The 27,027-nt window shown below is 52.0% G+C and overlaps 2 protein-coding genes across 6 annotated transcripts in view; one reads left to right on the top strand and one right to left on the bottom strand.

Moving 5' to 3' along the window:
* Positions 1 to 8,855, top strand: part of FOXK2 (forkhead box K2) — a 68,180-nt gene extending 59,325 nt beyond the window's left edge. Inside the window, exon 10 of one of the 3 annotated variants that reach the window (XR_010384360.1) lies at positions 7,277 to 8,855. The gene's annotated coding sequence lies outside the window, so the exon portion shown is untranslated. Of the gene's footprint in view, positions 1 to 664; positions 6,913 to 7,276 lie in introns of those variants that run through there. The other 2 variants (XR_010384359.1, XR_010384358.1) reach the window with 2 other exon arrangements.
* WDR45B (WD repeat domain 45B) lies at positions 4,747 to 26,004 on the bottom strand. 3 transcript variants are annotated; one of them, XM_064494861.1, is made up of 11 exons: positions 25,804 to 25,821; positions 21,835 to 21,909; positions 20,699 to 20,800; positions 13,297 to 13,398; positions 11,637 to 11,724; positions 10,682 to 10,776; positions 8,346 to 8,536; positions 7,742 to 7,827; positions 6,810 to 6,911; positions 6,216 to 6,337; positions 4,747 to 5,836 (listed from the first exon to the last, which is right to left on the bottom strand). In XM_064494861.1, the coding sequence occupies exons 4-11, from the start codon at positions 13,364 to 13,366 to the stop codon at positions 5,730 to 5,732; spliced, it is 861 nt and encodes a 286-aa protein (XP_064350931.1). In that variant the 5' UTR covers positions 13,367 to 13,398; positions 20,699 to 20,800; positions 21,835 to 21,909; positions 25,804 to 25,821; the 3' UTR covers positions 4,747 to 5,729. The 3 variants fall into 3 exon arrangements, with proteins under 3 accessions (XP_064350931.1, XP_031325300.2, XP_064350930.1); XM_031469440.2 differs by lacking the exon at positions 20,699 to 20,800 and having other exon boundaries at positions 25,804 to 26,004; XM_064494860.1 differs by lacking the exon at positions 20,699 to 20,800 and having other exon boundaries at positions 4,747 to 5,789; positions 25,804 to 25,988.
* Positions 26,005 to 27,027: the final 1,023 nt, after the last annotated feature.

The raw sequence follows: 27,027 nt of genomic DNA, 5'->3' as shown, positions 1-27,027 counted from the left end.
CCAGGAGGAGCTGCAGGGGTCGAGGGGTCGGGTGCCTGATGGGGGTCACCGGAGGCCTCTGCCTGCCCAGGGTCCCAGTGCCCAGAGCAAGGCTGGCTGCCTGCTCTGGCAAGTGGCTCTGCGGGGACCCTGGACTGCAAACGGACATGGAAGCCAGGCCACCACGGGCCCCTGTGCCTCAGCCCCGTCACATCATGGCTGGGAGCGCCTTGACGCAGAACTCAGGGAACCCAGGGCCACCTCCCCGCACAGCACGGCTCCCTGTGCACCCCTCCCCTGCCGAGCAGGCACAGACTGGGACATGGCCGCTGCGGCTTTCCCGGGGCAGCTCCAGGAGACACCTGCACTCTGCTCGGCGCCATTCTCGGACCCGGTGGTCTTGACCCTTTCTGGGTGCGATGAGGGCCTCTCCCTGAGGCTGAGGCTGGGTGGCTTCGGCCTTCAGCCCTCCTCTGGGGACCATTTTCGGAAAGCTTTGAATAGTGCTCTCCAGTGACCTTCAAAAGACCTTCAACACGAAACCGCTTTTACATGAAGAGTTTGTGCCTGGAGTAGCAGTGGACGGTCCCTTCCGTGGAGGCAGTAACTCGTTTTTGGCCTCAGTTTTGAGCACAGAAACCTCACACACTCGTAGCCTAATGGTGGCTCTTATCTCCACTCACAGGACAAGACGGCCTCGAATGTAAGGGGCTCGGGGAGCGCCTGCTCGTGGGAACAGTGGTCTTCGGGTCGCATCCAGAGGGCGCCGAGAGGACAAGCCGCTGTCAGCACACAGGCGGCCAGCTGGACCGGGTGGACAGCAGCCTGCCCCTCGAGCAGGTGTCGGAACCCCTAGGAGTCATTGTGACTTTCTGGAGTCACGTGTCTGCTTGAAGGTCACTGAGACATGGTCTTCCGTAGTGTCTGGCCAGACCGCGACAGTCACCGCCCGTGCCTGCCCCAGAGGGGCTCTGGAGTAACCCACGCCATCAGCTCACACCCCCGGAAGACCAACTCAGCATCGTAAAGACCTCACTCGAGCTCTGGCTGGAGGCCGGGGCGTTGGGGGGAACCGGCCTCTCCAGGTGGGCTTTGCTCTCGGACGCGGCCGCTGAAAGCGCATGTCACTGGGTGTTTCCTCAGTCCCTCAGGTCTTTTGCTTTTGCTAAAATCCATTTGTGTTTATAATTTGGTGGCAGCTGCATAAACCTAATCATTTTAAAATTAATGCCCAAACTACAAAATTACTAACCTGAAATGCATGATGCCACAGTGTGGCAGGAACATTACGAGACAATCAGCGATGAGTCTCTACACACACATCCACGAACACTGGTGAGCTGAATTCAGCAGTAACTGCACAGCCGCTGAGGGACCGGCGAAGGCTAACACACCGTGATCAAGTCGGGGCTCATCTCAGACTGCAGGGCTGGCTGAACATTCAGAAGTCACAGCGGAGGCACGTGACCCCACCCAGCGGCGGGAAGCGGAGCGTGAGCACCTCGCCTGCCCCTTCATCTCGGCCCCGCCCACTCACACCTGGGCAGGGTGGGTTCAGCGTGGTTAAACACTTAGCAAAGCAAAAATCTGTTTTCTTCAGAGAAACACAACAGAATCCGTAGTATCTACAGCGTACCATTTGCAACGTCCAGGCAGCAACCCCGAAGGACTAGACACGTTGCCATGACTCTTACACAGAACAGAGCAAACTCCAGGGGCCCTGCTCCCAGAAGGCCCAGACGGGAGGGTTACCAGAGACTTCACCTCGCGCGCTGCAAACATGCAGGGGCGGAGAGGGACTCTCCTGTCAACGAGCAGTTAGGAGTTGTCAGTTTTAGAACTTTCGGATTCACCCCCAATTTCAATTACATGGTTTAGGCTTTACCACAGAGTGGGCAGTAACAGGAGAGTCGATGGTAGGGAAAAATTCTCCTCATCTTAACAACAGGAGAAAACACTACAAAATACCTGACCAGCTCAGCGACCAGTCAGTGGGTCAGTGGAAGGTGCTACACGTGCCCGAAACCCAGCAGGGAAGAGACAAGAGCAGAAAAACTATTTGAGGAAATAATGGCTGAGATGTTCACAAATTTGGTGAAACCCATGAATCTAGATTCAAGAAGGTCCTTAAGCCCCATATGTGATGAACACAAAGCCAAACACAGACACAGCGTCGTTTCCAAACCGTGATTTCATCCATCAGCTCTCATTGTTCTGGGACAGAACCAGAACATAAGAGACGTGCCACACCTGCCCAGGCAGACCAAAGGGCTCCACGTCATTTAAAAACTAGCAGATGCCAAGGATCACGCTTCCTGTGCCACTGGGCGCGTTCCCACACGGCCGCTGATTAAATCCTGAAGCACCCGGTCTCTCAGCACTGAGAATCAATCGTCTTTGCATTTTGGGGATTCCAATAAAATTTTGCTTATTTTTAGCTATTCTAACATTTACTTTAAAGCTCACCTGGAAAACAAGTGCTTCAGATCAGCAGAGCCGTGAAGGCAGAGCACAGCTGTTCCTGGAGCAGTGCTGTCCGTCAGCAGCTAACAGGTGACCTGGCTGATGAGCGCTCCTGCCCACAGTGGCATGCAAAGCACAACAGGGCAACTGCGTGATTTTCATCCAAACCAGAAGAGGGCTAAGCCGGACGGGATGGCAGGACCGTGGCGTGAACCTGGACAGGAAGCGGGTGCCTGACCGCCCAGTGCGGGAGGACACTGGGCCACTACCTCGTTACACGCCTGGAGGTCACGCCACATGAACTGTGAAAACAAGACCCGTAAACAGTGCCCCGTGAAAATGCCACTTGGCTTTAATCACGAGCTGACCAGAAACCATAAAGAACGAGGCTGACAGATCAGACCACCTGAAAACTCAAGGTACAAACACAGCGAAGTAAAAACCCTCAGACTGAAAGAGTGAAAAAAGTGACAAGGGGTGGTTATGTAAGAGATTCTCATGAGCAAAAAAGGCAAAATATACCAACAGAAAAACAGGCAGACTTGAATAAGCAATTAACAGAATAATACAGTTGGCCAGCAAACGTATTCTGAAACGTCCAGCGTGACAGAAATCGGTGATCTCTTTCTCCGTCAGATTAGGAGGACTCTGCACAGAGCTGGTCCCGGTGAGGGTGAGGGTGTGGGTGAGGGTGTCGACACCGACAGGATCCCCAGCAGGGGAGGCGGCGAACGTTCCGGTTTCCAGGCGCAGACCCTTGGCCTGGCAGCTGCGTTTCTGCTACTGGAGAAACTGGCGGGCAAGCATGAGGATTCCCATTTCCAAAATGTTTAAAACAGCAGAACACACACACAGGCATCTCTGGGCAATTCAGGTATGTCCTGATGCGCTCGTGAGTTGCGTAGGGTGAAAGGACAGTCCCGAGGACGCTGCTGGCCCCACAAGGCGTGGCACCACGGTCTTCTGCTTCCGCCTGTGTGGCCTCTTCCGTTTCACAACGAACATTTGTATTTCGATCATACGTATTTTCTGATCCATTTCAAAGAGCAGAATTTAGCACAGGTCCCCGGAGCACTGTCATCGGTCAGACGCCCCTCACAGAAAGAAGGCAGCCAGGGATCAAGCTGCATGCGGTCACCTCTGTGACTCACCTGAAAGCTGGGCTTGGTTTGGTTGCAGAAGGAAACACAAGCGTGAAAAGCTCTGGCTGCACAAGCTTCAGCGGGTGGAGGGAGAGGCCTCAGCCCCAGGCCGTGGGGAGGCTGCTGGGTGCCGAGACATCAGAGGCCCGTGGGTGGCAGGGCCCATGGCTGGAGAGTAGGGTCACGGGAGGCAGTTCCTGGATGTTCACACTGACACCTAGGGCAGCAACACACCAGCCTGTCCAGTGCAGCCCACAAGTGGGGCTCAGGGACGCCCTGGATGGCAGACTCAGGCCTGGCAAGACTCAGCCCCTTCCCTTCGTCAGGCTGCAAACAAAACCAAGTCTCCCGCTGCCCTGAATGAACCACAGAACGGTCACCTGACAGCCCCTTGCAGGCACTGCTCTGCCGACACCCCCCGAGGTGGGAAAGCGAGGGCTGGTAGGGGTGGGGCCTGGTGGGGGGCTGGCTGCCCCTCTGGGCATCTCCCAGGCAAGACAGGTGTGCCCACTGTCTCCAGAGAAACCCTGCACGTCGCAGCCCAGCCCCCGGGGGGCTCACTCTCAGCATCCAGGGTGTCCCGCTGTCACTTCACAAAGGAGGCGACACTGCTCCCATGTGGTGGACACTTCTCGGGGGCAGGGAGCCTGGGGCCGGGGCCCGGCTCTCCCAGGCCAGCAGCCTAGCTCCCTGCCCAGCCTCGCGTCCCCCGAGCTGAGCATCTCCACGCACCGACGCTCACGCTTCCTTTACTAAGCTTCCCCTCGTTTCCCGTGTCTGGACGCACTGAAGGGACTGTGTTTGTTTGGGGAAAAGAGAAACCAGAGATGATGTAAATGTGAAGGACCCCTCCTCCTCCTGGGCCCAGAACTGGGCCAGTGTTAGGTGGACACTGGTGGGCAGCCCGACACCACCGGTGTCCCCACAAAGGGACGGCTCTTCCCCATCAGGCACAACAGGAACTGGTAATGAACATCCCTCTCCCCTCTGCTCCCCCAGCCAGGCTGTCACCCCAGGGGCGAAGTGTCCACCTGACCCCCATGCAGCCCTGGACAGTCCAGCCTGAAGGCGCAATGGGCCTGCAGCCTCCAGTCCAACGAGAGGCTAAAACTAGCGGGTTGGTTTTGTAACATACAATTCTTCTTCCTTGATGGGTACGGAGTACAACAAAATTAGTCACTTTTATTTAAAAGAAACATTACAAATAAGTGTGCAAAATTAAATTTCATGATTAAATACACGTAAAAGTAACATGCATACTTTACATTGAAACCCACAAAGTTAGCTGATCACATGACAGTAAGGAACTGGCAAAACCGAGAACTTGCTGCTGCAGATTTTAAACGTTTGCAACCTGAAATCAAAACACAAAATTAAGTTTGAAAGGAATTTAAGAAAATTAAATATGTACCTCAGGTAGCACTAACAACATAGAGCCCGTTACCTACTCTAGTCACCAATCGTTAAAGAAAAGTGTGTGCCCTTCACTCCCGGGAGGTTAGTGTGCGGACGTCGGGAGGGGGAGTGGGAGCGGCTGGCGGACGCGACAGAAAGCGGGCGCCGGTCATGGAGACACCCAGCGCTTCCCTTCGCAGCCTCTACCCTAAGTGGCGCCTGCTTCCAGGCCCCACTGGTGAAGCCTGCGCGTGGCTCTGCTCCTGGGGGGGGCACGTGCTCCCGGGAGGTGCGGGCCTGGGTTCTCTGCCTTTCTCCACACTCAGGCGGGAAGAGGCCGTCCTCTCCCCCTTCTGAGGCGGCTGGGATTGTCATCCACTGAAGTCCGCGAGAAAGCGCAAGCTAACCTACGCGTGTTTTCACTTCCCCACGACAGACTCAGTCGAAGGATGCAATCTGGCGCCACAGACAACCTGCGCTCCGTCCCTCTCTTTCTCAGCGCCCTGAAGTGTGTGCGAAGCCCCAGCTGCAGCGGGGGAAGCGGTGGAGCCGCAGAAGCGAGTGTCACGGCTGAACTAAAGGTAAAGCCAGCGTTGGGCGTGAGCGTCCAACGGTGCCCTAAGAAGGTTCTTTGACCCTGGAGATGGAAGCCTGGCTCAGGAAACAGACGACCACGGGAGGCTTCGAGACCAAGGTCGCAGGCCGTCTTCCAGCCCGGCACCGGCCCGGGAGCTTGGTGCCCAGGGAGCGTCACAGCTTGTCATCCGTCATCTCCAGGAACTGCGCGTACACGTCCCGGATGCACTCCCCCTTGGGGTTGAAGAGGAATTTGTAGTAGCTGCCGTCCGCACAGATGGCTGGGACAGAAGGATACCGTTTTACTCAAGGTTAAAAGCCTGCAGCCCGCCTGAGCTGAACGGCACCGGCTCCACGTAGGCTGAGCAGCTCCGGGTGCCCTGTGGGTGGCCGGGCTCCCCATCCTTACCGCCACACAGAACCAAGCACCCCGTCCTGGGGGTGCTGTGCTCACTAAGGCAGAGTGGCAGGGGGGAACCCTCTCTGGTCATCAGTTCAAAAACCAAATGATCTGCCCCAACGCCTGCCTGGGACACCTGAGGACAGGAGCGTGCAGACCCTGAGAGGGACTCGTGGGCCCTGGGGAGAGGGAGAGCGGCTGGTGGAGCTGGGGCCGCACTGACTACATCGGGGCCACTCCCCTCCAGAAGGACCACTTACCAATGACAGCATTTGGCTCTGTTCCAAAGGCACAGATGCAGGGAGAGCCTGAGGGAACCTGAAACTTGGAAAAACTCCACTTGGAACTGAAGTATTTTGGAAGGAAACTGGCTGACGCCAAACTAGGAAAACAAGAAGAAAAGAATGAATTACATTCACAAAACAAAGTTAAAGACACAGCCCTCTTTAATGTAACATTAGCATTCATGATTTAAATTCCACTTTCCCTTTTAATTTTAATTTTTCTCATGAAGGAAGCTAAGCCATCATGACTGGCTTTACAATAAACTAGACACCAAGGGCAGCGGGAGGGCACAGGCTCTCCTGCCACCAACGTAACTCCCTGGACAGCAAGCACGGGGGCAGTGGTGGGAGTTCAGGACCAAGGCCCATCCTGGGGGCAGGCGCCTCGACCCTTTTCAGACATTTTCCAAGGAGCTGACGGCAGGGGACGTAATGACGCCACTGTTCCAGCACCAAGGACTGGTTTTCGGAAAATCAGAGGAATGACCATGAAAGAGGTCCCCACAGTGCCTCGTGTGGAATCTGCCGGCACTCCGGCAACGCTCAGCCCTCCTTGTTTGGGAAACCCACCTAGACTGCTTATTCCTTTTGGGGTCTTCGGCTGCAAAAATGTGCACCGTGCCGTGGTCACTGGACACGCAGATGAGGGAAGCGTCCTGATTGAAGTTAATGCTGCAGAGAAACCAGATGGAACTCGGGCTCTGGTGGACGCAGAAGAGCCCAGCCACGCCCTCAGCAGGCCTGCACTCAGACAGCAGCTTTAAGAACCTGCCTCCTTGACGAGCCGACAGCGTTCACCACGGAACCAGAGGGTCCAAGCCAGGGCCTGGCCCTCCTTGGGGCAGACGCGGCTGGGATTCCCAAGGCCATCCCAGCATGCCACTCAGGTGAGAAAAACTCCCCTCCAGCCACCACGGCCCCTCTGGAGGGGGGCATCAACAGGCTGGTTTGAGGGGCCTGCGAGCAGACAGACCACAGGGCCCCTTGGGCACAATCACCAAATCCAGGTACTAATTAATTACATTTTTATCACACAGGCCCAAATGCAGCTCCACACGTGCCAAGGCCACAGACGCAAAGCATGAGGTCCTGCCGAGCAGGGCCGGCCTGTCAGAGCTGCAGACGCTGTGGGGCGCGGAACCACCATTGACAGCAAGTGGTTCAGTCTCACAGGAGACGGGAGTGATTACAGATGCGCCACCAAGGCCTCCAGTGTTTGCCTTAAAACACTACAGAGAGGAAGCCGGGACGGTGAGGAGACGAAGCAAACACACACACGGGCAAGTGCTGAGGCACGATGGTGGATGGTGGTGAGCCTAACAGTCTCTCTGCCCTTGTGTGTTCCCCTAATAAAAAGCCAAACTCAGTGACAAGCGAGCTAGAAACCCGACCCCTGGCAGCACAGCAGCCCCGCCCACCTCACAGGCAGTGACCCCCAGCCGCAACAGCCCGTCAAGGCCTGAGCAGAGGCCTCCTCCTGGGCAAAACGACGTGCTTCTTACCAATAAATGTTTGCTGCTTGAGATCCTCTTCGCAGTTCCTGGATTAAGTGCCCTGATGAAGTATCAAATATTCTTATAAGGGTCCCCTTTGAAAAACAGTGAAGTGTTTCATTATCAAAGATTCACAACTTTTAGTTTTTTGAAATGACTTATATTCACAAAAACATTAGCCCATCCGACCCTCTCCCAGGTCACCCACATCATCTGAAACTCGGCTGTCCCTCTGCTGTGAGCACGAGTGGACCAGGGCTCTGCGGCCGGCCAACAGCACCGGGCAGGCCCAGGGCAGGGTCGGGGAGACCCCAGGCCCAGGCGCACGTGCCCCTGGCGGACACGGAGCCCCAGGTGCTGTCAGCTCACTCACTGTGGAGGGAGATGGCATCTTAACTGTAACTCGCACAGCCGGTGAGAAGAGGGAGCACTGTTACGTGCCAAACAGGCGCAACCAAGTGAAGTGACTTTGGACCCTCTGTGCCAACTATGAGTCTCAGGCCCAGGATCTTCAGGGCGGGGCTGGTTCTCAGCCCCGAGAGTCCACGCGGGAGCCCAGCCACTTCCCAGAGGGGTGGGGGCGCTCCCCGGCGGGGCGGGGGCGCCCACTCACTTTCTCAGATGCGGTCGCGATCCTTGTTCCCTGCAGGTTAAGAGCAATGCAGCTCAGGACGCCCTCGTGGGCGGGAATGTCCACCGGTGGCTTCTCAGTGCTGGCCAGGTCCACGAGCTGCACGTGGCCTGTGTGCGTGCCCGGGAAGGCCAGGAGGGAGTTGTTGCTGTTCGGGCACAGGACACAGAGGCCTGAGCAGAGAGGAGACACCTGTCAGGGACTCAGGACGGCTTGGAGCCTCTGCCTGCCCTCCAGGTCCTGCAACCACGTCAGAACTGTCCACAGCCCTGTCACTGGACAGGGCGCTGGGGCCAGGCACGCTTCCTCCTGGGAGATAGCATCATAATCAGAAATGTTTGCTGAACTTGTTACTGGATAAACTTCACCAAATGTCCCACCTCTGGGGTGCCAGCCACCGAGAATACAAAAATGTAAAATCTAAAACTGAATCCATTAACCGTAACATAAAAACACAAAATATGCAGGAATAGTTTAATGGCAGGTGTGAAAGACATTCTCGCAACTGGCAAAGGAAAACCAAAGAAAGACCTGGTCGGTGCATAGCTGCCCTGTGACAGGCGGAACCTGTATCCTCTCCAGTCAGTGCAGCCACAACTAAACTCTCTGCAGGCGTTTCGAGCAAACAGACAAGCTGACGCTGAAAGTTACAAGAAAGACAAGGTCCTAGAATAGCCAGAAAAATTCCTGTAACACAGGAACACGCTTAGAGGACTCATACTGCCTAATTTCAAGAACTGTCTTGAAGTTCCAGAAGTCAGGGTGGTAAGGACAGGAACACAGACCACAGAACAGAGTAAAGAGTCTGGAAAAATCTTACACTTACTTGGTATATATTTAAAAAAAAAAAAAAGGGTACCAAGGTAACTCTATGCAGAGAAAAAGACTTTTACACAAATGGTAAAGAAACTTCTCTAAAGGCCACGACTAGAAACGTGAAAACTGCTCAAGGACAAGCTCAGCCGTAAAGGCAGAATCTGCAGTTCAGGCAGTGAGGTCGACCATGGAAACGCTAGTCACGAAGGCTAAAAGAACAGCAGTAAAATCATCGACATGTGCTGCAAGTAGTTAAAGGATGCAGCACAAAACAGAACAATGTAAAATACGTTAAAAACAGGAACTATGGGCAGAGAGGAGTGAAAATGCGTTTGCAATGAAGAGATCAGCAGTTTAAAATACTGACATACAGATTGCTACATGTGAACCTCATGGTAACCACAAACCAAAAACCTGTAATAGATACACACACCAGAGAGAAGGGAATCCAAACGTAACATGAAAGGCAGTCATCAAATCACAAGAAAACAAAGGAAGAAAGGAACAAAAAAGAACTAAGAAAACAATCCCAAACAATTAACGTGGCAGCAAGAACACGTATCAGTGATGACTTTAACGTAAGTGGACTAAACGCTCCAATCAAGACACAGAGCAGAGACATACACAATGGACTTCTACTCGGCCACCCAGAAAAATGAAATTTTGCCATTTGCAACAACATGGATGGGCCTGCGGGCGTTACACTAACTGAAACAAGTCAAAGAAAGACAAATGCTGTGCGTGGAATCTAAAAATTAATTACAGGATGACCCAGCAACTGAACTCCTCAGTAGTCACCCGAGAAAACTGAAAACATACATCCACGCGAAGACTTAGTCCAAGAACGTGCACAGCAGCCTCCCGTCACGGCAGCCAAGCCCGGCGTGGCTCAGCCCTGCGGGGCATTGATGGACGCTACGCAGCAGTGCGGACACACGCTAGAGCCGCGGCGGAATCGAAGAACGACACCATCGCTCGTGGAAAGGCAAGCGTGCACAGCCTGAAGCAGCTCTTCTGGGTGACGGGACCGCGCTGGGATCTACACCACTTTCACAACGACTAAAGGTCATCAAATGGCGTACTTGGACTGAGCGAGTTCTATGTAAATTATCCCTCAACAAACCGAGACAAAAGGCCCCCAAACTCTAAGAGGAAAATTAAGACGATGCAGTGAGTACCAAGGTCACCCAGGCAGTTCTCCCTCCAGCAGAGAAAGGGAAGAAAACGCCCCAGAACCTGATGAAGCACAGGCCCCGGGGTCCCGCAGAGTTGGAGCGGCTGCGCCACGCCACAGAGCCCCGAGAGCCCCTCGGATTCTGCTAAGAGGCGAGGTCTCGAACCCCCCGGAGGAGGCCGGGCTGTAGGGTGCGGCGGTGGGAGGTTCACCTGGACGAGGGGGAGGGACGAAGGGTGAAGCCACGTCCCCAGGCCCCATCGCTGTGGCGTAAGACAGGCCTGCGAGACCTGGCCAGTTTCCAGCTCCCCCTCCTCTGACTTCTTACCTTTCGGGTTATAGCAGGTTTCAAAGACGTGCAGCTGGTGGGGATTGTGTGTGAATGTAAACACCTTGATCATTGAGTCCAAAACCACCACGATTCTGCAGAGAAAAAAATCACCGTCAGAACTTCTCTCCCCGAGAGTGAAACTCACACAGTCTGTGAGTTTTGTTCTCATCGCTTTAAGACTTAGCAGCACTTGAACCAGCACACACAGAGAACCATTCCTGAAGCAGGCTGGCAACCAGCGCGGGCGAGAGGCTGGCACTCAGCATGGAGAGCCCCTCATGGGCGAGGGCCCTCTCGTCAGATGTCCCTCCCGGGGAGAGACCGAGAAGAACAGGTGGCAGAAATTCCACTCAGACACACCCCAGCACGTCTCGGTCACCCAGAAGTGTGAGCGAGTGGAAGACCCCCGAGCTGGTGGCAGGACACACATTATCACGAGCCCGTAAGTGCTGACGTTTGGAAGGACCTCTCCGTGCTCAGCACTGTCCGCCCAAAGCCACGCATGACATGTGAATCACACCAAGTTAAAATGCGAATGAATGAAGCTTTGCTCAACATACGATGAAAAGCCTATGCTGTCCTCACGCCATGAAGGTGCGGCTGAGACCCGCTTCCTTCACCAGCTGAGGTTCCGCAACACCACCTCAGGGCGAGTCCCCGAGTCTCCCTTCACACTGAAACATGAGGCAGCACTTGGGCGTGCATGGACTTGGGAGGCAGTTCAAGGTTCAAAACTCAGTCCCTGGTCCGCGCTGTCCCCAGCTGCTCACCTCTGAGCCATCCCCAGATACAAGTGAAACTCACTGCCTCCCTTGCACCTCTGGCCGTGAACTAGGCTCACGTTTTAACACAGCGTCTTCCTGAACACGTCTCTTCCTTCAACGTAAAATGATTTCGGCCATCTGCAGAGAAAGCAACTCTTCCACTTGTAAAAATCAGATGCCAAACCTACCTATCTCGCCGCAGTTTGGCAGCCTTGACCTCTGTGGAAAATTCTATCTCGATAACGGTCTTCTTCTTCAGGTCATCCCAGATCATCACTGAAAGAACAGAGGAGTTACGACCAAGTTCTTTAAAAACTGCACTCAACGAAAAGCTTTAAGTTTCCTCAAAATATTCGGTTAGTAAGTAGCTTTCTCCTGAGTCAGTGGAGCTTCTGAGGCTCTTTCACGTCTTGGAATTTTTTTTTTACTGAGAATAAGATGTTACTGATGAAAGATACCCCAGAGGTTATCCAGTCCTTGGTGGGGAACAGCAACCCCTCCTCCATCAGTGCCACAGGCGGGCCAGGCTCCCCACCCCCCACCTCGTCCACGATCAGTGGTCACTGGAAGTCACAAGACAAGGACTGACCCAGCAGCAGGACTCCCTGCACATCCCCAAGTCAGGCACCTCATTCCCGGCCCCAGCATGGTGCTCTGTGTCACTTCTGGGTGGCCTCTCCAGGACTGACAGCCACGGCTCTGCCCGTGTGGCCAGGCTAGCAAGACTGGACAGCAGCCAGGCTTCCTGCCCTCCAGCCTCCAGCTCCACCTCCCACAGGACATCCACACGACCCCAAGGGTCCACTGAGAGCTGCCAGCCGGGCCCCGGCCGCCTAGTCCCCGTCCCCGCTGCTGCCCGGGCTGCTCCCCGTGCACAGGCCCACGCAGGCCATGCTCACTCTCATCTTCACTCTTTGTGGGGGGCCCTCCCTCACCACATGCCTTCTCTCCCCGCCAAACCACGAGAGAGGGTGGTCTCCACTGCCCCAACACTGTGGAACCTGTCACTGGGGTGCCCAGCAGTCCCCCAGGGCTGTAGTGGTCCCAGGGCCACCCCGACCCCTCCTCTCTCCAGCATCTGCCCGACAGGCACACTTGCTCCGCTCCCCAGCCTCTTTCAGCGAACACGGCTCCCTTCCTGCCAACAACCTCGGTGTCTCCTCAGCCTTACACTCGGAGTCTGGACTAGAATGTCCACCCATACACTCTGTGTCTTAGACCCGATGGCACTCTTCCCGACCACACCCTCAGCTGGCACCGAGGTCCGTGGGGTCTGGACCCACCCGCACCTCTCCTGGGGCTCCCCCCTTTCCTGGGTTTCTTCCTCTTCCCCCAGCGGTACCTACTTCACACAGCTGTGAAGAGTCTGTTCCTCCTTCCCTTCAGAAGACCATGCCCTTCACACAAGCCATCGCTTTGAGCTCGCGACTCACATGCACACCAAGAATAACACCCCTCGACCCAGCGCCAATGTGGTTCTTTGTTGTGTTTCCGTGAGTCTGTGGCTTGTTCTACGTGACGACCTGTCTGTGTTCTGAAGGAGAAGAGCCTCCCCACACCTTGCTTCAAACTGAACTCACGACCCAGGATACCAACCGCAGAAGAACTCCCAGAACAAAACAGGATCGGGGCTCGGGGTGCCACGTGTGCAGCCAACACTAACTGCAGGGCACGTGCTCCGTGCCCACGGGAAGGAGGACCCTTGTCCCGCAGTTCTGCTCCCAGGAGCACCAGAGACCCTCTCTTTCCAGATGCTTCTTCCCCAGTGACTAGTCCTTCACACATCACAGAGACTCAGAGATTCTGAGAAGTTCAAGACGTGACTGCCCACACGCATGACTACTTTACCTTTGTTCGGAGGGTATTTGGGCTTTTTCCCTCCACCAACTAAAGCCAAATAGTTGCAGCGAAAGAGCATTTCAATATGGCCAACTCCTCCTTCCAGAAATTCTGCAACGATAACAAGACATCAGGGTGCATATTTACAATTAAAAAAAGAAAAAAGTAAAAACATAATGGTCAGCATGTGATTTTTAATCAGCAGTCGGAACTGATGGGGACTGGCTAGGACTTCTCGGCCCCCGTCACCAAGGGCTGTGTCCTGTGTCCTGTGTGGACCCGGAGCACCTCAGCAGCAACGCAGCAGAATGTATGAAACAGCTAAACCACATCTTAAGGTGCCCCAAATTGGTGAGCTCTCAGAAAGGCTGCCAAAGCTCTGATGTAAAAGCTGAGGTTCCTCTATCACTGCAAACACCTTCCCCACTGGACACCCCACGTGCCCTCAAACGTCCACGGGGCCTTGGCGGTGCACAGGACAGGAGAGGACCAGCACCCTCGTCCCTGAGCCCCCAGCCACCTGTCACGACCGCGAGCTCTGGGGTAGGGAGGGCACAACAAAGCGCAAGAGAGGAACCAAAACCTCCGAGAATCAGATTAGCCTAAGCTCGACCTCTGCCCATTCATCAGGGCTGCGCAAGATGGTCCCAGAGTCCCCCGCCCGCTCCAGGAGAAATGTACGCTCCAAGGCCTGGTGGAAACTGGAGGAGACGCTGCACTGAGCGTCATCCACAGAAACGACCTGACATCCTGACGCACTGGCCACCCCAGGAACTCCGCTGTAACAGGACGAGCCCCCGTCCAAGCCCCACAACCTCAATGATCCAGTCCTTAACCCCTCGCAGCTCCCTGTGTGGCTGCAGACCCTCGCCGGCCCAGGGTCCCGGACCCCAAGGCGCAGGACACGCCTCCACCTACAGAGGTGCCACCTGTCCCCTGAAGGCCCTCACCAGGCCTGCGAGACGAGCACTGTCAACCCTGAGCCTCGGGTTTTCCCTCGAGGACGCTCACGACTGGAGAGGTCGCAGCTCTGCCAGGAAGACTGCTCTCCACCCACACACAAGAGGGGGCCTACCCCGCACAAACATGAACTCAAAATGGGTTAAAGACCTACATGCAAGACCCAAAACTATAAAACTCCTGGAAGAAAACAAAGGTGAAAAGCTTCATGACACGGGACTTGGCAGTGATTTCCTGGACATGATGTCAAAAGCACAGGCAACAAAAGGAAAAACAAAGGGGACTACATGAGACTTAAACTCTCTGGTGCATTAAAGGACTTAACGTGCAAAGGCAACCTACAGGATGGAAGAAGGTGTTTGCAATCCTATACCTGATAAGGGGTTAATATCAAAAATACATGAACTCTTACAACCCAACAACAATAAAACAGAAAAATCAAGTATCTGGATTAAAAAACCGGGCAAAGGATTTGAGTAGACATTTCTCTAAAGACAGTATGTGTCCGACACTTATGAAAAAATGCACATCAATAATATAACAGAAATGCAAATCAAAACCAATGAGATACCCTTCCACACCCATTATGACAGTCACTACAAAAATCCCCAGAAACTAACAAGCGTTGGCAAAGATGTGCAGAAATAGGAACCTTAAGCATTGCTGGTGCAGCCGCTACTGGAGACAGTATGGTAGTTCCTCGAAAAATTAAAAAATAAAACAAGAACTCCCACATGAACCAGCAATCCCACTTGTTGGTATATATTCAAAAGAACTGAAAGAAAGGTTGTGAAGAAGTATTTTCACATGCATGTGTACAGCAGCATTACTCCCAACAGCCAAAGGGGTAGAAGCAATCCAAGCATCTACTGAGGGGTAAACAAAACACGGTCCATCCACATGATGGAATATTATTCAGCCTTAAAAAAGAAGGAAATTCTGGCACATGGAACAACATGGATGAACCTTAAGGACATTATATGAAGTGCAGTAAGCCATCACAAAAGGACAAATACTGTGTGACTCCACTTATATGAGGTCCCTGGAGGAGTCAAATTCATAGAGACAATCTCCCTGCAAACAAAAGTCCAGGATCAGATGGTGAATTCACTGGGGAATTCTACCAAACATACAAAGAACTCATACTGGTCCTTCTCAAACTCTTCCAAAGATTGAAAAGGAGGGAATACTCCCAAACTCATTCTATGAAGCCACCATCACCCTGATACCAAAACCAGACAAAGACACCAGCAAAAAAGAAAATTATAGGCCAGTATCACTGATGAACATAGACACAAAAATCCTCAACAAAATATTAGCAAACAGAATCCAACAGCACATAAAAAAAAAATCACACACCGGGATCAAGCTGCATTCATTCAGGGTTACAAGGGTGGTGCAACGCACACAGATCAGTCGACGTGATACACCACATCCACAAGAGAAAGGACAAAACCCCCGTGATCATCTCAGCAGATGCAGAAAAAGCATTTGATAAAATTCAAAGTGAGCACAGAGGGAGCACATCTTAACATAACAGAAGCCATTCACAACAAACCTACAGCCAGCATAGTACTCAATGGTGAAAAACTGAAAACCTTCCCACTAAAACCCAAGACAAGACAAGATGTCCACTCTCACCACTTCTATTCAAAACAGTATTGGAAGCCCTAGTCACAACAATCAGGCAAGAAAAAGAAATAAAAGGGATCCAAATTGGAAGAGAAGAGGTAAAACTGTCACTAAATGCAGATGACATGATACTATATGTAGAAAACCCTAAGAGCTCCACACAAAAACCACTAGAGCTGATAAAAGAATCCAGCAAGGCAGCAGGTACAAGATTAACATACAGAAGTCAATTTATTTCTTTACTCTAACAATGAATGAACAGGAAAAGAAAGTAAAGCAGCAGTCCCTTTTAAAACTGCATCCAAAACAATAAAATAGGAACAAATCTGACCAAAGAAGTGAAAGACATACATGGAGAACTACAAAACACTGATTAAGGAAACTAAAGAAGACTTACAGAAATGGAAAGATATCCCATGCTCCTGGATTGGAAGAATCAATATCGTTAAAATGGCCATACTGCTCATGGTAATCTACAGATACAATACAATCCCTGACAAATTACCCAGGACATTTTTTATAGAACTAGAACAAATAATCCTAAAATTTATATGGAATCACAAAAGACCCAGAATTGCCAAAGCAATATTGAAGAAAAAGAATGAAGCTGGAAGAATAACCCTCTCAGAATTCAGACAACACTACAGAGCTACAGTAATCAAAACAGTGTGGTATTGGCATAAAAACAGACATATGGATCAATGGAACAGAACAGAGAGCCCAGAAATAAACCCACAGACCTATGGTCAACTAATCTTCGACAAAGGAGGCAAGAATATACAATGGAATAAAGACAGTCTCTTCAGCAAATGGTGTTAGGAAAACTGGACAGCAGCATGTAAATCAATGAAGCTACAACACTCCCTTACACCATACACAAAAATAAACTCAAAATGGCTTAAAGACTTAAATATAAGACAAGATACCATAAACTTCCTAGAAGAAAACATTGACAAAACATTCTCTGACATAAATCTTAGAAATATTCTCCTAGGACAGTCTACCCAGGCAAAGGAAATAAGAGCAAAAATAAACAAATGGGACCTAATTAAATTTATAAGCTTTTGCACAGCAAAGGAAATCATAAGCAAACCAAAATGACAACTTATTGAATGGGAGAAAATATTTGCAAATGATGTGACTGACAAAGGCTTAATTCCAGAATATATAAACAGCTCATGCAACTTAATAAGAAAAAAACAAACAACCCAATCCAAAAATGGGCAGAAGACCTAAATGCAGTTCTCCAATGAAGACAAGCAAATGGCCAATAGGCACATGGAAAAATGCTCAATATCACTAATTATCAGAGAAATGCAAATCAAAACTACAATGAGGTATCGCCAGAATGGCTGTCATTCAAAAGTCCACAAATGCTGGAGAGGCTGTGGAGAAAAGGGAACCCTCCTACACTGCTGATGGGAATGTAGCTTGGTGAAGCTGTTATGTAAAACAATATGGAGCTCCCTCAAAAAACTAAAAAGACTTAACATATGATCCATCAATCCCACTCCTGGGCATATATCTGGAGGGAACTCTAATTCGAAAAGATACATGCACCCCAATGTTCATAACAGCACTATTTACAATAGCCAAGGAACGGAAGCAACCTAAATGTCCATCGACAGATGACTGGATAAAGAAGATGTGATATATTTATACAGTGGAATACTACTCAGCCATAAAAATGATAAAACAATGCCATTTGCAGCAACAGGGATGGACCTAAAGATTGTCATTCTAAATGAAGCCAGAAAGAGAAAGAAAAATATCATATATCACTTATATGTGGAATCCAAAAATAAAAAACCAGACATTATGAACTCATCCACAAAACAGAAATAGACTCACAGACATAGTAAAATAGTAAACAATCTTATGGTTACCAGGGAAAAGGGGGTGGGAAGGGATACATTTGGGAGTTTGAGATTTACAAATGTTAGCCACTATATATAAAAATCGATTTAAAAAAAAAAAGTTTCTGCAGTATAGCACAGGGAACTACATTCAATATCTTGTAATAACCTTTAATGAAAAACAATACGAAAACGAATATAGGTATGTATATGCATGACTGGGACATTGTTCTGTACACCAGAAATTAACACATTGTAACTGACGGTACTTCAATTAAAAAAAAAATTCATAGAGACAGAAAGTAGGATGGTGGTTGCCATGGTCTAGGGGAGGAAGGGTCGGTGTTTGATGGGGACAGACTTTCAGTTTTGCAAGACGAAGAATTGTGGGACCCAGTAGGAGTATAACTATTTCCTCATTGCAGGTTCAGTAAGTTCTAGAATCAAATCTATTAAGAGAAACCTGTGAATCATACCAAAAGGTAATCACATATTCTTTAAATACGATCCAGCCAAAGGAGAACATTTAATACTTTTATAAACAACACTACGTGAGCACTGAGGCTTCAAACTTATTAATGCTGGATTTGTCAGCGTCGTAGGTCTTCTCGGGTTCTAAAAGCAGTGAGTCACTCCCTTAGCGAGATGTGACCGCGTTCACAGGAGGATGAAGACGGGCCAGCAGGCATCAGCCTCAAAATGTGACCCAGACAGAGAACCCACCAGACAGGGTGTGAAGAACATAAGCTGAAGTACCTCACGTGAAGAAATCACCTAAATTTTCTGTTAAAAGCATAATATGTTCCATTTTAAAGTTTTTTAAAAGTTTTAATTTAAATGATACAGTCTGTAATTTTTCTCTAAGCCTCTTTCTAAGAGAAAAACCAGTATTTTATGAAATTAGAACTATTTTGTTTTACCTTAGTGCCTATTTCTGGCTGACTCAGATGCAATTCAAAAACACATAAATATCAAGATTACAAAGATGTTGAGAGTTAGGAGTTAAGACAAACAAGCAGTCTGACCACTGTAAACACCTTCGGTCTCTGAGATTTAACTCTGGAAAGAAAAAAAAATAAAGCACCTTTCTCAGCATCAACCGAAGAGGCAGAGAAATGGGCACATGAGGCTTTCTGGGGAAGAGCAGAAGCAGTCAAAGGGAGACCCCACATCCAGGAGAGTCAGGGAGCATGTCTAAGCCCCAGCCCCACAGCGGCCACCACCCCAGAGAGCACCTTCCACAGCACCTGAGGGTGTCTGACCCCCACCTCCTGCTGCTGGAGAGGCAGGGTCTCCCAAAGGGAGGCCTGAGGTTGCCACCAGAGCCTCCACGCCCCAGGCCCCAAGGGCTGGTCCTTAGAGGGCCGCGGGCAAGTTGCTGCAGGTGGGCATGCTCCACAATGTCTGCTTCTCCAGACGCCCCTGGCCGCATGGGCCGCGCAGCAGACAGATCGAGGAGGACACGAAACAGGCTCCAGACACCTGGCACCCACCTCCCTCACCACCGCATCCCACGCAGAACCCAGAGGCCCGGGAAGGAGAGCCTTGCCTGCTGCCCCGCCTGTCACAGCGTCCCCCCCGGGCCTCAGGGTCCTTCTGCCCCTGCTCGTGGCTGCCATCGTCCTGAGCGTGAGCACTGGCCGCACAGAGGGGAAGGTGAGTGCTGCTGAAGACCAGGGGACGCCTCTGGACCCCGCTGCCCCTACTGGTGCCCTGCAAGCTCCCCAAGCCGTGGCTATAGCAGCTCCAGTCACCTTCGGGATTCAGACGGTTGTGCTTCTGAACGAAGAGCAGAACCGACTTTTTACAGGTACTCCTTTATTTCTGCAACCGCTGGATATAGCACTTTATCCAGATGTTATCTCCCCGACACATCTGTGTTCAGATTATGATGCGACCCTCCCTTCTAGTAGCTGCTTGGGGGGGGTGTGTGTGAGTCTACACCCAGACCCGCAGCACCCTGCACGGACACACAGCTGTGCTCCCAGAGCTCCACGCCTTCTTCGAGCAGGGCCGTGCTGCTCTGAGCACAAGACGCAGGACACCTCAAAGGAGAAAGCTACCTCCAAGCAGGCCCAGAATGCCCAAGACAACTCCCGGCACTGCCGGCTCGCATGCTGTGGTGGGCATACCCACATGAGGCACCTGCTCACCACCCATCACCAAGGCCCCTTCTCACAGCCACAGGCACCCCAGAGATGAGCCCACAAGCTCAGACCTGGGAATGACCCCACAACGCAGGCACAGTTCATTCCTTGCTCAGGAGAGCAAGCTCAAAGATAAAAAAGGAACAAGGTCAAGTCTTCTGCCGATCTTCTTCTGTTGAGTCAGCAACCAGAAATGCAGCAGCAGCTAACCTGCAAGTGCACACAGGAGGTTCTTAAATGCACCACCAGTAAGCACCGCATGGCCCCGTCGGGTCCCTGTCAAATTCACCAGGAGCTCGCAAGTGCCTGCCCCAGACTCAGTGCAGCTAAGCAGGGAAAGGGAACACACACAGCACTGTGACTTATTTTTCTAGGAAGTCCAAGGTTTATCAAAAACATTTCATTAATTAAGAAACAGTTGTTAATATGCTACTAATGATTCCACGAAACTTAAGTCTGTAACTACTAGGTTTCTGGGTCAATTTAAGTAAAAAGTATCCTGAAATTTGCAAGTTAACCTTTCTCAAAATATTTTGTAACTATTTTTCTGTATAAAGCAGAGTTGTTTTAATTCACTATGCCACGAGAACAAAATAAAGAGTAGAAGCCGGCTAGACTGACGGGAGGTGACTCTAGCCCACGGACCACCCTCGTAGAGAAACACTGACGCACCAATGGGGTGTCTGCCAGGCTCCCACCTGCGTGCCTCACGTGTCCTAACTCACCTATCTTTAGGGCAGCCTTAAGACGTAGACATTTGTCATCCTCACTTCTACACATAAAGAAACTGAGGCCAAGAGAAGGTAAGGAACTTACCCAAGGTTACACAGCAATCCGACAGGGACAGGGCAGGACTGGGATCTAAACAATGTGGGTGCAGAGTCTGCGCCCCTCTCTACTGGGCTACTCTGTCTTCCTCTGGTAAATGAAAGTTACAGACATCAGCTTACAAAGTAAACCCCTAGACATAAAGCACCACTCACTGTTTTACACACCACGGTTGTGTGGGAGGTTGGACCTGGCAAAGGGGGTCCACTGCCAAAAACCAATTCTGAAAATCCCCAACGTAGAGTATTAGTTGTCAAAATGGAAGGGGCCTGAGGGGGGAGCCCAGCATTCAGTGACTTCCTCCTACAGAGGAGAAACAGTTCCAGCACCAGAAAATACAGCCTTCATCAACAGAATAAAATCCATATTAAGGGTAAAAAAGAAAAGAAAAGAAAAGAAAAGAAAAGAAAAGAAAAGAAAAGAAAAGAAAAGAAAAGACAAGACAAGACAAGACAAGACAAGACAAGACAAGACAGCCTGCACACTGAATAAAAACCAAAGCACAACTGCAGGAAGAAAAAGGATGTTTTTCATTGTCTATGACTATGAGATTTGTTCACCTGTTGGCAGATAAGGACCAGGAAACACTAAAAGCTTGAGAAAAATATGAAGTAGAAGTAACTGCAAAGATTCTACCCATAAATTACACGTTTTTCCTGTCAAATGGGAATATAACCACCATTATTTTATTTCACCAAGAGAATTCCTGATTCCAGCATTGAAAACTTGTAATCCATGAAAACATAATTTAAGACACTGAAATACATCAACATAAGCAACTGTAATGTATTGCTAAGAATAGTATTTTCTAAACGTGGGTCATTTTAAGAGCCAGAGTCCTATGTGCATGGCTAAAGCCCTCCCAGCGCTCTCCCCAGGCTGACACTGGACGGGAGGGGGGCATGTCCCCTCCGCAGGGCCCGCAGGGCTAGCCTCAGGGCTAGCCTCACGGGAGGGCCCGCTGACCCACCCCTGTGCCCCGGCCCCAGGACAGCCCTGTCTGCGTTGACGGCGGGCCACGAACCCCACTCACATCTCACAATCAGCCCCCCCACCTGCAGGATACAGTTTAGATTCTGAGGACCAGGAAAGGGGAGGAGCCCAGAAATTCCAGTCTCTCTTACCTTGTTTCTCCTTCTCCTTTAGCGGGTCGGTGTTATACACGCGGAATCCATTCTCCATCCCACACGCAAAGCACCCTAAAGTGAGAGACACACGGTAAGCACCTCGCTGGGCTCTCAGCTTGGACGACGGGCTCCCCAGGCCTGAGCGGCACAAGCAGGGGGTCCAGAGGAAGCGGCCCCTCCACCACACAAACGACTCCCCTACACTGGGGTCAGAGGCTGTGCGCATACCAGCAAAAGGAGCCTTCGCAGTCTGGCTCCACCTCCCCCACCAGGCCCTGTGGGGCACCAGGCTCTGCCCCACCCCTAATTCCAGCCACCTGCACCAGCCACTCTGCCGCCTGGCATCTCCCTCCAGTGCTGCCTCTGGTGCTCACACAGGCCTCTCAGTTCCCAACACATCTCTGCCGGGCTGTGTCAGGTACCAAGTCCTAGAGGCGCAGCGACAAACAAGGACGCCCCCATCTCCTGGAGGACAGCCACAAAGCACGCAACCCCAGAAGGTGTGGGCACACCCAGTGGGGAAGGGGAAACGGGCCACAACGGGATGGCCTTTCAGAAGGCAGCTTGAGGTCTCTATGACCTTACTCCCCCTTGTCACTAACCCTGACTCCCTGAACCTGGCACAGGAGTCACCATCCCAGTTCACACAACAGACTGTTCATGGTTCAGTTGAAGGCACCATTAGGAACTGATGGAGACACTCAAACTTCAAGATGGTCCTGTGACCTGGACTTCATTACCTAAGTGTGACCAAGACCACGTTAATCTTCGTAAATGTCACCATGTCCAAGTGCTGATTCAATGAGGCTTGTAGCTGGAAGGAGAAAAACCAAACCCTCCAACGATCTTCACAGGACAGGCTGCAGAGCCTGGCCCCTCACAGCGCGACCGCTCCACAGGTCTGACTGTCAAAGCCGCCCTCAGGGTCTCTCCTCTGGTCCCGATCCACGTTCCAGCGTTGGGACCACACTACTCTATCCTATCAGCCACCCTCCCAATGTGAAAAGCATGTTTCTATTTTTTGTCCAAGTTACTTATTAGACCACAACGACCAGGCCGCTTCCCCAGGAGGGGAGACTGTTGCACGATCAGCTCTCAGGTTCTGAGGTGCACTTTACTTGCGCCTGCAGTCAGACACTCACTGGAGAGTGAGGTGTCACTCACTATCTCTAATTTACTCTGGGCTGTAACTCCCTCTTTGTTTACTGGAACCACGTAATCTGGACAGAGGAGCCCAATAGAAAAACAAGCAAAAAGACTTGGACGGTTCACAGAAGAGAGCATCCAAACGGTCAGTAAAGACACTGAGTCAGGAAAACACAGACACAGCCACACAGACACCACAGTGAGACCCACTGCGCATCCACCAGAACGGCCAACAGGCCGGAAAATACCACGGGCGCGGTGGGTGCGGGGGCCCGGGGATGCATGGGCCTGCTGGAGGCAGGTGAAGTGCTGCAGCCAGTGGAGCTGTCCGTGCCAGCAGGCTGTCAGTGCTGCCCTAGGCGCACTTGCCCCAGGGACAAAGATCTGTGTTCAGGGAAGACACTGCAAGCACTCGTGGAAGCACCGCTATGCTCGGAACAGCCCCAAACTGGAAACCACCCGATGCACACCGATGGTAGAATGGATACACGAACGGTGACACAGTCACAAAGAAACATCACATTAATGACAGCGACCTACAGTTACGCTCAGCAACATGGAAAAAATCTCACAAACATGACAGAGTAAAAAAGCAAGAAACAGAAATAAAGTACAGAGACAGGCAAAACTAATCTAGGTCGTTGGACGTTAGATTGAGGGGTGGCGGGAAGGGGCACAGGATGGTGGGTGTTTGGTTCCTAACCTGGGTGCCATAGAAGATGTGTTCAGTTGGAAAATTCCTCAGGCTGAGTGCTCAGGACACATGCAGTTTATGTAAGAACACTGTACTTCACGCAAAAGCTACAAGAAAGGGCCCTATAGACAACGGAAGACTGGAAACCACTCTCCACGGAGGCTGGGGATTATCCTCGCTAGTTGGTGGGAGGGATTGATCAATTGACTTTACTTGGTTATCACACAGAAGCTGGCACTAATCTTCCCGTTCCTGCTCTCTGAACAAGTTTTTCCCACAGAAAAGTCCCAACCCAGCAGCTGATGCCAAGCACACCCCTGGGGCAGCCGCCTGGCAACAGAGCATCAGAATCACTGAAGGGCACCCTTCCACGTGAGCACGTGCAATCCACATGCAAATACTCCTCACCCATACTCCAGAACCACAGAAGAGCCTGCCCACCGGGTCAGCCTGTGGCCCCAGGCTTGGTCCAGGCAGGACAAGCCAGTGAACAGGGAAGGTGTATGTAATCAAACACTCGGGGCTCCCATGGGAAGAGAAAGAGAAGCAGGCACCCCGAGGACAGAAATGTTCATATTAACATGCAGGAATCTTGAAAATTGTAATGCACATTATCGTTAGGAGAAAACCAGTCAAAAGTTTGAACAATTTAAAATTATGAGCAAATGTTCTTTTAAAAATGATTTCTTAACCTGAAGTTGCAACAAGAGTGTGAAAAATGCTAAGTAAAAATTAAAAATCAGTATAAGTAAAAACAAAATGTAATAAACTCAACAATCGAGCATAAATTTACATTATAGGAAATTAACCTAACAGTAACCAGAAGCTTAAGTATAAAAGCATGTTTTTTTCAACAGTACTATAAGCTTTACTTGTTATTTGTTGCAATGAAATAACGTGGTTTTAGGAAAGTGAAAACAGAATTTTCAGACAACGGAATATATCCATTTAAAAGCCAAAGCTGTACTTTTAAAATAATCTTTGATGGGAACTTTATAAAGACGTTATAAACTTCACTGGTTTCCAAAATAATTAGCATCATCCTGTGACTCAATTTTTACGCTGAAACTTAATACAAAGGTCCCTCGTTTGGCACTAACGCAGATGTAAAAGATTTTGCATTTAATGGCCCCGGAGTCAATAAGCTTTTTGCTTCTGTGTGTGTTTTTCAGAGTTGCCTCTCCCCTCCATTACTATCACCAGCCACGTCTACTGAAAGCACTTTTCTTAAGGAGTTGCTATATCGCTGTTTACTCCTTAAAGAGTTCTCAATTTTACCAAAACTTGTTTTAAAAAAAGAAAGAAAGAAAAGAAGAGAAACCTACTGGCCCTCCTCAGGAAATCAAGCGCCAAAGTCTTCGGCCACACACTGCCCGAGGTCCAACATCCGGCCCCCAAGGCGCACCCCGCAGGCCCCGCAGTGGGACCAAGCGCTGGCGGTCCCCAGCCCAGCCCAGCCCCTCCAAGGACCCTTCCTGACCTCAGGGCTCCTCCCGGAATGAAAAGGCCGCCTCGCCTCGGCTCCTGGGACGCCACAGTCAGAACCTCGGAGTGAGCACCCCAAGAGCGAAAGCGACCCGCGCCCGCTCTGCTAAAGTCTCCCCAAACCACCCCCACAAACACGGGTCCTGCGGCTCCTCCTTTGGGGTTCTCTTTCACGCAGCTTCCAAAGCGAAGTCGAGCAGCCGAGACGCGAGTCCCCTTCTCGGGTGAACGTGGGGCGCGGCCCCGCGTCCCGCCCGACTCGGAAACGCGAAAACTGCCTTGTCCCCAGCGGCGTGCTGGACAGTTCAATTTCCACTCGGCACAAGGAGAGAATGCGTCCGGCGACGCTTTCCATCCAGGCCCACAGAAAAGGCGAGGACCTCGGCGGACGCGGTCCCGGGCGCGCGGGCGCGGCGCCACGAGGGCTAAGACCCCGACCCAGCCGGAAAGGCCCGACAGCCGCCCGGAAAACACCCTCCCCGTCGGACGGGCGGGAGCGCGGCCCGGAGCGGGGGGCCGGGGCGGGCGCCGAGCAGCCAGGCCCGGATGCGGACGCCGCCCGGGGCGCGACCGGCCGAGGGGCGGGACCCCGCGCGGAGCGGCGGCGGCAGGAGGGCCGGGCCGCCGGGGGCTCTCCTCACCGTGGTCCTGGTTGAAGCCGGCGTAGAGCAGCCCGTTGCCGTGCGGGTTACAGGGCAGGAGGTTCATGGCGCCGCCGCGGGGTTCGCCGCGCCTCAGCGCCGCATGCCGCTCCGGGAGGCCGGCCGCCGGGGTCCGTCTCGCCAGCGCCGAGGCCGCCGCGGCCGGAAGCAAGAGGCCCACCGCCTGCGCGCGCAACCAGGGAGCCGCGGAGCGCCGAGAGCATCCACCGGGGTCGGCAGGGCGGGGAGCGAGCGCCGAGAGCGTCACGTCCACGGGGCGGGGCGGTCTGGGGCGGGGCCTGGCCTGGGGGCGGGACCTCGTCTGCGGGGGCGGGGCGGGGCGGGGCGGGCCTGAGGGCGGGAACCACCTGCTGGGGACGAAGCCGACCCCCAGGACACTGAGCCCCAGGGCGGCGACGATTCAAAGGGACCCTCAGGAGCAGACAGGACCCAGACGCCCACGGTAACTGAGCCCTCCCAGAAATCAGGGAAATTAAAGTAAATGTAAGAGCCTTTTCATTTTTAACTGGTAAAAGTATCCATCAGTATCTCTGTAAAAACAACAGTGCATTATGGGGTTTTTAACAGATACGCTAGTACAATGTAGGCAAAAACAGCAAAGTGGACAGAAGTGGGCAAATGGGAGTACCGGTGCCCCTGGACAACGCGGGGCCTCTCAGCAGCGGAGTGTTTTCATGGAAAACGCCACAGACTGCACGACCGTGGTTGGTTGGATCCGCGTTTGCAGAACAGCAGATCCGGCGGATGGGCCGGCAGCTATAAGTTACTCGCGGATTTGTGACTGTGTGGAGGGTCGTTGCACCTAACGCCTGCGTTGTCCGAGGGTCAAATGAATGTATAGACTCTCCCGCGAGGACACACAGAGCCGCCGGGACACACAGCTCCGGGACAAGGCCCGTCACCGGATAAGGAGGAGCCGGCATGCGGTCCTGTTCTAACACAAGCGGCCACGGAGGCAGGAGCGTCCGGCCCTGAGCTCCTTGCCCAGCGAGCCCTCTGGTCTCCACCTTCACTGTGCCCGTCCTACCTCCGCCTCCCACCCAGACACCTGCAGTCCATGTACGTCCAGGGCAGGGGATGAACACAGTGAGCACAGGGTCCCACCCCCACGACAGCTCGACTGCTCCACGACTCGGGGCCTCTCCCCGGTTCCCCCGCACAAGCAGCTTCATTCAGGCCCACTTCTCAAATCCACATCTGCTT

The sequence above is a fragment of the Camelus dromedarius genome, chromosome 16, assembly GCF_036321535.1.
Source record: "Camelus dromedarius isolate mCamDro1 chromosome 16, mCamDro1.pat, whole genome shotgun sequence".
In the NCBI taxonomy this organism is placed as follows: Eukaryota; Metazoa; Chordata; class Mammalia; order Artiodactyla; family Camelidae; genus Camelus; species Camelus dromedarius.
This window is presented reverse-complemented; position numbering and strand designations above follow the sequence as displayed.